At 36.5% G+C, this 11,669-nt stretch overlaps 1 protein-coding gene across 1 annotated transcript; it reads right to left on the reverse strand.

Moving 5' to 3' along the window:
* Nucleotides 1-8,385: 8,385 nt before the first annotated feature.
* On the reverse strand, nucleotides 8,386-9,288 carry LOC138827688 (putative vomeronasal receptor-like protein 4). The gene has a single exon (XM_070023305.1). The coding sequence runs from the start codon at nucleotides 9,286-9,288 to the stop codon at nucleotides 8,386-8,388; it is 903 nt and encodes a 300-aa protein (XP_069879406.1).
* Nucleotides 9,289-11,669: the final 2,381 nt, after the last annotated feature.

Here is an 11,669-nt window from a genome sequence, read left to right on the forward strand (position 1 = left end):
AGTGCTTATTAAAGTGAGAAGCAAATATTAAATGATAATTTTTTTGTGGGAGGGGGAGATCCAGTCGTGGCCTGAACTCTGGGCCTGGGCACTGTCCCTCAGCTCTTCAGCTCAAGGCTAGCACTCTACCACTTGATCCGTAGCGACACTTCCGGCAGTATTTTTTCCTGCTTATGTGGTGCTGAGGAATCGAACCCAGGGCCTCATGCATGCAAGGCAAGCGCTCTACCAATAAGCCACCTTCTGAGACCCTAAATAATAATTTTCTTAAGCTGATTGGTAGTGTTATTATGGATCCTCATGTCTATTTCCCTGTAATTAGAAATTAGATTATATATTGGATCCAGGAAAGAGAAAATACATACTAAATATTTTAATAAAGGTAGAATATAATATCCTTAACAGGCTGAGGAACTCTATCAATAAGAAAAAAAGCTTAAATAAAAATGTCACCTGGGAGGGGGGAGGCTGGGAAGGGATGAGAAGGGTAAACAAAGAAGGAGACTGCAATGCTTGGTAAGAAATGTACGCATTATCCTGCCCATGTAATTGTAACCCCTCTGTACAGTATGTTCACAAATAAAATTAAATTAAACTTTAAAAAATGTCATCTGGTTGATGGGGGAAAAAAGCACAAATGTTATGGAGAGATTACATAGGATAAATGCGTCCTTACACCCATACTCCTATACACCTCTGACTTATTTGAAAAGAATGTCTTCAGTGCAGTAAACACATTTGTGCACAAGGACTCCATCACAGACCAAATAACAGAGGTTTCTGAATGGTGATCTAACATCAAATTCACTCCCTTTTGAATGCCTTTACTAGGGCATGTATTACCTACTTAGTAAAATTACAAGTTTATGTCATTCCACATGAATACATGCTGAACTTACTATTATTTTCTAAGTTCCACAATCCCATTCTATGCAGAAAATACTAGGGTTACCAAATGCTATCAATTAGCCACAAAAGATCCTTTTCTTAGTATTTATGATACCTGTGTTACAAGAGAAGGAACACTACAATGTATAAATTTTCCATAACACAGTTCTAAAAGCACAAAACTTTCTGTATGATTAGTTCTGATCTAACAAGGTTGACTAAAATTTACAAAATTGATTTTGGGAGCCCTATTATGAGAATAGGGGTAGTGAAAGACTAGTCTCAGGACTTGAAATTATAGACATGTGTGAAGCAGTAACAATGATTCTCCTCCCCCACATAAATGATAAAAGCCAGTTTGAAAGGAATAAGAGTAGCAGAGTAAAAATGAGATTTCTAGATCATTCTGCTTGTCTCTAGTTTCTGTGTCAGCCTTAGCTGGAGATTACTAGGATTGTTGTTCAACTATAAATATGTGTATATTTATGCTACTTGATGTGATTTTGTTTTACACAGAGAATATCTGAACAAAGAGTACCTTGAAGCTTTCATACTAAAAAAAGGAATGAAACAAAAGTTCTAATATTTTTCTCTCCCACTAAGATGCCAACTTTCAGCCAAAATTCGGCTCTTTGAATTAGTACAAATGGCCTGGCAAACAACGGGTCACAGTTCCTTAAACACTCATTGCTAAGACATCTTTCTCTAAGGATAATGTTAAATATGAACAGAGGATATAAACTGTGTAGTTAAAAGGAAAGGAAAACAAAGCATCAGAAGGGTCAGCATTCATCTCTGGTTGATGCTTGCAAAGAACTATGGAGCTCTGAAGGTAGAGAGCACAGAGTTCTAAAACGGTGCCATGTGGAGAAGAAATGCCCTGGCCTTAGCCATGATAACCTGAAACACGGCATCACATGGAATCATAAGAGTGAGAAAAATGCATTTCATGTTCTGACTTTCTGGTGGAAAATAGCAAAAGTTGTCACTTTTGCTAATTTTAGGTGCCTTTATGCTAGTTTTTTGTTGGAATGGATAAAGTCATGCTTATCAATGAATTAAGAATCCAAAAGAAGACTAGCATGGAAAAAATGTGCCATGGAGACACCAGCTTGATTCTCTCCCACTATGAAGCTCTGGGACTGCTGGTGATGGTCTGGACCACCATTAGGAGAATGCTGATACCAACTGAAAGGCCCTGGGCCATTCTGTCCACGTAAACAACACTCTGACAGCTTATGGCATCTAGTACATTTATCAAACCAAAAGCTACTATGGTCTTTAGAATTCCTTTGGAAAGCAGCATTAGTGTCTTTGTAAAAGCCCAGTGAATTAAACAAAATTGCTTAGATTTCCTCTCTGTGCTTCCCACCAAACTGAGCATATTAATTACAAAAGCAGAAAGGTTTATCCACAATACCAAGTCCAGTAATAAAGAAGTTTTCTCCTTAGCAATGTTCTAAGCCATTGTTGTCTTCATAGGGAGAAAAACTTAGATGCAGCAAATCCTGTTTTGAAGAAAAGTATCAGTAGTGATTGAATGTATCTGTATAAAAAACACTTCATCCTACAGCTATTTCCTGGCATACAGGGGAAAACTCTCTCTCTCTTTCTCTCTCTCTCTCTATAGATAGATAGATAGATAGATAGATAGATAGATAGATAGATAGATAGATAGATAGATAGATAGATAGATAGATAGATATTGTCTAGTTTATATATTATCAACTTTTTGTTCAGTAACTCTGAATTCTTTTTTTCATTCTTCGTGGGTCATTGGTTCTGGTCTCTAATGTCATCCTGAAAACTAATATTAAATAGTCTAAATTCTCTACCCAAATTTTCCTTTGAGGTCCATAGTAACCAGGAACTCAATTTGCTTAAATCCTAATATATTGTATCTACTTTCAATTTCAGCATGGTTAAGGTAAATGCCCCAATTTTTGGGCCAGGATATTTTCCTCTTTTTTCTTATTTTATTCTGTCATGTTTCCAATATCTACTTACAAATGCCTGGGGTTCATGCTTAACCTTCTGATTTCCTAACATGCTGCACAGAGACATATGTAGAATTCTGGCACTTCAACTTCTTTAATATTTCTTAATTTTTGCCACAGTTCAACTTCAATTCTGTCTCTTACATTTTTTTCAATTTTCCTTTTTCTACTTTTCATGAGTATAATTTCCATGTTTGGTTTTTGCTTCCACATTTTATAATTCTTTTTTTGCCTAATCTTAATATTCACAGAGATAAATTTGAGCCCCAAACTGATTCTGTGATTTAGTTACTTACAAATATTCTGTAGCCTTTTCATTTAGGATTCAATAGTTAAAACTGAGTCAACCAAAGACAAGCACCAAGTATCCATCTGAAAAAAAAAATTAGATAAGTGAATGGCTACAGCCAGGAATGATACCCTACAGATTGGAATGCTACTAGGAGGTCTTTAGAGAAAGGTTTGATTTTGCATTGACTTATATCTGGGACCTGTTACAGACTCCTGAATGGGTTTGAGACATGTTTATGTTTATTCAGGCTGTTAGAAGGGAGTGTGTGTTAATATGTTTTCATAAGATGTAGGAATTTGTGATAATAGCTTTAATAGCATAATTGTTCTGAAAGGAGATTGCTCATATAGTGGGCCATGGTGGTATTTTAGAGGTACTGCATAATTCTATGAGAGAAACGATTTTAAAAAAAAAGTTAAAATTTCAGCTTGATTACTTTGATTAAAAGTGACCTGATAGAAAATGAGGCCTCTTTGGTCTTTATCAGCTCAAGCTGATTTTCAGACTTGAAGACTGGATAAAATCTTAGTGGTCCAAATTCCTATCTCATCTACAAACTTAACCAAACTATGGAGACTTTAAAAGAATAAAAGAACTCAGTACATACAGTCCACTCATAGTATTTGCATTTATTCTCTATGCATAGAATGCAATTCGATAAGCAGTCCACTTCGACTCCCTATCACATATAAATGGGTTTATTATATTTCCCTCTCCTCTTTCTCTATCACATATAAATGCATTAATTATATTTCTCTCCTATTTCTCTCTTGGAAATATGGATTGTAAGAACATAGACTTGTACGTGGGTTTGTATCAGCTGACTTTAGGAGCAGCAGCTATTGTCTATTAGATTCTTCCTTGTCCCCTAAATTTGAGTGACTAAAGAATTCCTGACAAATTGTTTCTGACATATTTATGAGATGATTTCTTTATTTCTTTATTGCTTTGTATGTCCCTTCCCCACGGTATAACCCATGCTTTCACTGTATTTGATGTTGGTATAATTTGTGGTGGGGAAGGGAAGAAACAAATCGTTTAACTAGGGATACAGGTGGACCCATTACAACAATGACATGTACAAGTCGTTATGTCGAAAAATGAACTTTACAACTTTGGTGGGGGCTGGGGAAGGATCAGGTGGGGGGGGGAGTATGGAAAGGGATGGAAGGGGAAAAAAAGAGGAGGCAACAATGCTTGATAAGCAATGTACTTGTTATCTTGCCCATGTAATTGTAACTCCTCTGTACGGTATTCTCAAAATAAAAAAAAAATTCCTGACAAGATGCATTGTACTCATAAATGAGCATATTGAATTGAAACCTCTTTATATAGCTACTTAAAGATAATAAAAAAATCTTAAAACAGGATTCTTAGATGCATTAAAGAAAGCAGAACATAATCCCAAATGTCTACCATGTAGTGACTTATGCCAAAGCTTCTATAAGAACAAAGGAATTGCTTAGTATGGCTGGAATAGTAAGTGGTTAGTATTTAGTCTGATATCAATAGCTCTTAAAAATTGTTGAACTTGCTGGACATGGTGCTGTATGACTAGACTTCCAGTACACAGGAGGCTGAGACAGGAGGTTTGATAGTTGGAAGCCAGTCTGAGCTGCACAGTGAGTCCCTCTACCAACCAAACAAAAATATGAGTGTCCATAAAAGGTAAGGAACTCATAACAGACTTAACATAAGTATTTTTAATGATATCTTTCTATAGAGTCCCAAAATTTTCCATCAATCGCTTCACTGTTTTACAATTTCAAAATCTTTAGCAAAATAACAGAAATGAATCAAATATTAGATAAATTTTATGGATTCTGACCACGCTGACAGTAATAACATTGGCAGGCAAAATTGGATGCTAAGAAAAACAGTTTTCCTAATAACTTATAAATCCCTCCTATCTTCACACTGGGGAAAACACAAAGTAAGAATCTTATGGAAAACCCACTGAGAGCTTTCTTCTGGATCTTAAACCTCAGGTCAGAGACGTCCAAGTATTTCTAGAGGAATAGCTGCTGGAATAGTCCCTTTCACTTTCTTACTCACAATTGATACTTTAGATATTAGAAAAGGAAAGTAGTATCTAAGATTCATAGGCCTTCTTATCGATTTTCTGCTTTAGTCAAAGACAGATAAACATTTATACTCAAATGGCATCTGTGAATAGCAACAACAAAAAAATCATATCTACCTACCTGAGCTGTGCTGTAGACAAGCTCTGGATTAATTCTTTTGCTAAGTTGAGGCTTTTCATGTAACACTTATAGAACTCTTGATGCCCATAATATATCATGAAGACTTCAGTTTTCATAGTTATCATCCTGCCAGGAAAAAGAAAACTCTGCAGAATCTCAGTCCCTAAAGTACAATTCCCTCCCCCAATTACAATATTTGTTTGTCTCAGAAATTATCTCATACTTAATTAAGGATTAATTAGTTTAATGGGAGATTTTGATCTGAGTATGTGAACTACAAAGCAAGTTTTTAACTACACCTGCCCAAAGTTGTAAACTGTAAACCAGCATACGGACATAGAATTAGACATGCTTTCATCAAAAGTTGTTTTAACCCCAAAAAAGCAATAATGATTGTCAGAAGGAAAGAGAGTTATGAATTGAAATAATATATAGCACTAACACATCCAAGGAAATCTAATCAAAGAATTACACAAAATTCCAATGATGCTTTCCACAATAAACAATTTTTCAAATAAATATGGAAGCACAAAAGACCAAATCAATTTTGAGAATTAAACTATTGAGTTATCACAATACTTGAGTATAAGACAAAAGGTACATAAATTTGTTTAAAGCAGTGACAATGGAGGAAAGAATAATACAAAATAACTTTGGAGAATATAAAGGGGCCAGCACAGTCAAGTACTTGTAAAAGGCTACAATAATCAAAATATTATAGAACTGCTATATACATTAATGGATCAGAATAAGCCCAGAAATACCTCAAACATATACAGTCAATTGATTTTACAAGACACCAAGAATACACAATGAAGAAAATTCAAGTATGTCTCTTTAGTAAATGATGTTTCAAAATTGAGTGTTCACAGAGAATGAAATTCCATCTTTATTGCAAACCACATAGGAAAATCAACTAAAATTGCTATAAATATTGAAGCATAAGACCTGGAACCATAAAACTCCTAGAAAAACTGGGAAGCGCTCCTTGAAATTGTCCTGGGCAATAAGAATTTTGAAAACACTGAAGCAATAACTCTATAAACATACAGGTTTATATGTAAATAAAAAGCTTCTGTACAACAAAGAAGCCAATCTATAATTGAAACAACATGGCAGAAAACAGTTATAAGTTATAGACCATGTAAGCACATACATATATACACATATTTATACATGTGCACACACACACACCACCACCACCACCACCAAAATATTACCCTAGTTCGATTTTAACCTACAAACTTCCAGAGTTTCAGAGACCCATTTCATACCCCTTTGCAGTTGTGTTCCCTAGAAATTTCAATTCAAGCACCACTCCGTTCAATACCTCCTCTTTATTTTTCTAGCATATGTATTGGGAGGGAGGGAGAATGTAAGCAAGCTGGCAGCAGTGGCTTTAGTAAACACCTGAAGGGGCTTGGAGTTCCTCCTACGATGACACCCAATAGGCTTTCTACAACAAGAATCTTACTGTGGCACAGAAAAAAGTCACCAGGAAAAACTTACCTTTAACACAAAATGTAGAGAAATTACAAAAAAAATAGCACCAAAAGAGAAAAGAATAAAGTAAAATCACTTAGGGGAAGGTAAGGTGGAGCACAGAAATGGTGAAACAAAGGGTGAACAAATGCGGCTTGATGCACACTAGACACTGTTGAAAATGAATTTTGTGGGCGAAGGAGTTCGGGAGGGGGAAAAATTGGAGAAAGGGAGAGACCAAGTGACCCTGTTCAAAAAGAAATGGACTCATTACTTGACTTATGTAATTGTAATCTCTCTGTACATCACATTCCCAATATAAACAAACCAACAAATAAAATCATCAGGAAGAGAAGAAAGGAAAATTGTTCTTATCTATACAGCCAAGAGATGGCCATCCACCCACAAGGTCACCATTGGGAATCTTCTTCAAGGTGCCTGAATCATTAGGAGTTCCACGGGAGCCCACAGGTTTTCTGGTCATTTTGGAAGGGAGTGTCTATCACAGTTTCAGCAAGCAGAGCATTGTCTTTACCTTCAGTACAAGTAGTTCCAGTGAAGTCCACAGCTGAACCCAGGCCACATTTGACATATCAAAGAGACATGAGCCATGAGCATGCACCAGGAAATTCCTAGGCTCCTTGGTTCCAAGCAAAAGCTTTTGTATGTTTTTGATAGGCCATGCAATGAACTCAACCAGAAATCGAGGTCAAAAAAGAAGTTGTTTGCAGTACTTACACAAAGTATATGTCATAGGGTGTGAGTTTGAGCCTGGAAAGGAGCATCCTTTTTGAATTCAAAACAGTATCCTTGGAAGGAGAATCTTTCCCTCTGCTTTCCTATGCATTTACTGACCATACTTCAGTCTTCAGTGTATTTTGAATTGACTCACTATGTTTATATATGTTACAAGTTCCTTAGATCTTTGGAAACAATAACACCAAGAAATTGTGAACCACATCCATTGTACTCCAGTGAACTATTGTCTCTCACTGACCATCTCCATTTTTTCCAGTAGAGATACACGGTATTTCCTGATACTCTACATCACTATTTTGTACTTTGTTCATTGTTTCTTGGGTATCCCCTGGCACATACTTCATGAGTACTGAGTAGCTAAATTAAGGAGATATTTCAAATCTATTTGAAAAAACAAAACAAGGTAGAAAATACTTGGATGTTCCTGTTTAATTCAAAAGCTTTTGGAAAAAATAACACTGATTTCCGGCAAGAAAGTTATCTTCAGCACTTTCCCTCCATGCAAACAAGAAGCCCTTGGAATGTCCCATTGGAATGAGAAGCTAAAAACCTGGGAATAATATGTATTTTCAACTTGCTGAAAACTCTAAACTAGTCATAGACTGCCTAGTACCAGACATTTTAAAAATGAAGTTGTAACTGTTAAAGTAAGCCTTATTGTTAACATCTTGATAAAGTAAAAAACAATAGTAGAAAGATGTTCTTAGTTTATACACTTTGGGTTTGAGGGAGTGGTACTGGGTATAGAAAGTAACTACATTTCCTAGTGAGAATCTGAATATTTAGCAACATGACTATCTCTAAGGATCAGGACTAAGGGGCTAAAACTGGCATAACCAAGTACTAGAACGATTTTGATATTTTGTATTTTGGAATCATTTGTAATAGTGGAACCTATATAAAAAGACAAAAGGAAATCAGCCCAATAAAAAACCAGAAAGCAAGTCATGAGAATGAGAGTACTTAGAGTAGCTCTGATTTCTGGACTGGAATTGTTAGCCAACCTGGAGCTATGAAGGTAGAGGACTCGCTTGTGATGTTTATACAGATGGAAAGCCATGTACCCACTGCTGCAGCCCATGAGACTCTGAAAGATCACATCCCGGAGAGCCATGAGGGAGAGGAAAAGCCACCTAACTATTTGCGTAGATGGTAGCATATAACAATACAGAGCATGCCTTTTAATTCCAGATCTGTTTGTGCTACTGGCTGCTTTGATATAGTGGAGCAAGTTAAAACTCACCAGAGAATTAAAGATCCAAAAGAAGAGGAGATAGGGAAGAACTTGCCATGCCGTCTGTGGTTTGAGCTTTCTCCACTGGGTGGTCCTGGGACTGATGGTGATGGCCTGGACCACACTGAGGAAACAGGTGGTGCAGATGGAAAGGCCTCGAGCCACTCTTCCCAGATAAATCAAAAGTTTACAACCTGTATTGCCTATAAAGCTTCTGAAAGGGAAAACTATGGCTATGTCTCTGATAACTGTGCTACAGATAATGATCCCATTAGAAAAAGTCAAGTGGATGAGGATGAGGTCTATAGGCTTTTTGTCAGGACCTGTGAAAAAAGTGTACACATGTCTCACAAATACAAGGATGTTGCCCACAATTCCAGGTCCAGTAAGAGAAAGGAAGATTATCCTCTGAATGATGTTACTCCACACCATCTCTGGACTTCATGCTCAGCACTAGGAAATACATTTTGAGAAACACAAATGAGTGGAAAGGCATGCTTCCGGTGTATTGATTTTCTCTATGTTTAGTGAGAACAGTTTCTGAAATACATGAATATGCACACTTATTTCCTAACAGGTACATGATATCATTGTTTGCTTTTCTTCATCATCTTTTCTTGCTGCCTCTCATATGGAAATGATGATAAATACAATTTGGACAAATTCTATGTGAGCACCTCCACCTGCCTTTCCCAAACACCCTTCTTTGTATCATGTATGTCTAAAATTTACTTGATAGACAAGAGCTAAACAAAGAGCATCATCATTCACTAATTTCTAACCCATTTTCCTGAGAATCAGCTTAGATGTCTCCCTCTATATAAAGTGAATACCTAATAAATTATCTGACTCTCGTGGATTTTGTTGGTTCTCTATCCAGGATATTTTCCCATTCTATTCACGTTCATTCTTCAAAAAAATCACATTCATTCCTCAAACAAGGAATTTGTAGCTTCTCCAGAAAATATACCTCGGCAAATTGAGAGCTTTGCAGGGAGATCATGCAAAGTCCCCTTTCTCCCAACCGAGTTTAGACCTTGGCCATAAATGCAACACAATTGGTTTAGTGTCAGAGAACAACCCAGTTCCCATTACCTCAAGGTAAGAGTAAGATTCTAATTAATTTGTGCTCACAATCTTCTACATATGCAGAACCAGATTGCAGCTGACTTTGTTCTGACACATACCCTAGTTTGGCTCTTCAAAATGAAATGTCATGAAAAAAAACCCACTTTGATATTGAGGCTCTTGTCCTAAGAACTCTAACTAAAGACACAACTTCTGATTCTATATTTTAAATATTGTCAAGTCTAATGTCTATCTGAGTCAGGAATTTCCCTACCTGTAAGTCAATCCCTAGTAGCATCTTACACTGTACATTATGTAACTACTTTATAAATATTCTCTATTTCAAATGAATGTTTGAATTGAATAATTTGCTCCTTTTGCTTCACTTCTTGCAAAACATGTAAAGACAATCTTTTTTATTTTTTGGGTCCAGTCGTGGGGCCTGAACTCTGGGCCTGGGCGCTGTTCCTCAGCTCTTCAGCTCAAGGCTAGCGCTCTACTACTTGAGCCACCACGCCACTTCCAGCTTTTTTTTTCTTTTTGCTTATGTGGTTCTGGGGAATGGAACCCAGGGCCTCATGCATGCAAGGCAAGTGCTCTACCACTGAGCCACCTTCCCAGCCTGTAAAGACAATCTTAACAACATTTGTTCTCTTCAACTCGGAATCCTCTCCTTACCAAAAATATGTATGAATTTATTATAATTCCCAGAAACAAATATAACATTGGCACTTACCTTGCCACATGAGTATCCATAATGATCCTAGATTAATCTAACTCAACTAGCATACTATGTGTCTAACTTCTGTCCATCCTTCATAAGTCAGCCTAGAATCTAGCTCCATAAACATTCCTGAACTTATCAGGTCAGGCTATGTTACCTGTGTATCTCCATTGAGAATACCTGGGTGATACTGTCTTTCCTTCTAGTATCTACGATTCTTAACATCTCCAGATAATAAGTGCTCAAAAATAATTTATAATCTCCAGCTCCAGTGTATTAAGCAAAGTGAGCTAGGTTTGGAGGAATAAAGGGTAGATGATTTTTTTTATTTTATTGTCAGGGTGATGTGCAGAGGGATTACAGTTATATAAGTAAGGTAGTGAATATATTTCTTGTCTAACTTGTTACTTCCTTCCTCATTTTTCTCCTTCTTTAATTGCACCGGGGCATATGTTTTTATGTCATATTTGAGCTCTCAGGGAGGCCTACACCAGCTAAGAACTGTTATTAGCAGTACTAAATATAGCTAAATAATACAAAATGATTAAAATATAGGGGAGACTATCTAGCTCTGTCTTACTCTGAAATGGTAAAATCTGGCAAACCTTCGTGAATGTGTAGAGACAGAAAGAATGAAGGACAAAAGGATGTCCTGAAGGTTACCTGTGTTTTGGGTAGGTCTCACTCACCAAACAAACATTGTCTAAGGACTAGGAGTTACTAAACTGAGAAGCACATTCACTCAGCTCAGAAACTATAAAGACTACCAAGAGAAATCATACACACACTCACATTGAAATATGGCAAGTATATCTGTATATAGCATATGTATCTATATATACACATATACACAAATATATATGGTAGATATATATATCTATATGCACATTTTTTATTTTTATGTGGGTATATATTCCCCATTCTTTTCCAGCACTCACTTTACCTTTCTAAAGTGTCTAAACCTCCTCTAAAAGATAAAATAGCCCAGGCTGGGAAGGTAGCTCAGTGGTAGAGCGCTTGC

The sequence above is a fragment of the Dipodomys merriami genome, unplaced genomic scaffold (assembly GCF_024711535.1).
Source record: "Dipodomys merriami isolate MVZ:Mamm:240054 unplaced genomic scaffold, mDipMer1.0.p SCAF_16, whole genome shotgun sequence".
In the NCBI taxonomy this organism is placed as follows: domain Eukaryota; kingdom Metazoa; phylum Chordata; class Mammalia; order Rodentia; family Heteromyidae; genus Dipodomys; species Dipodomys merriami.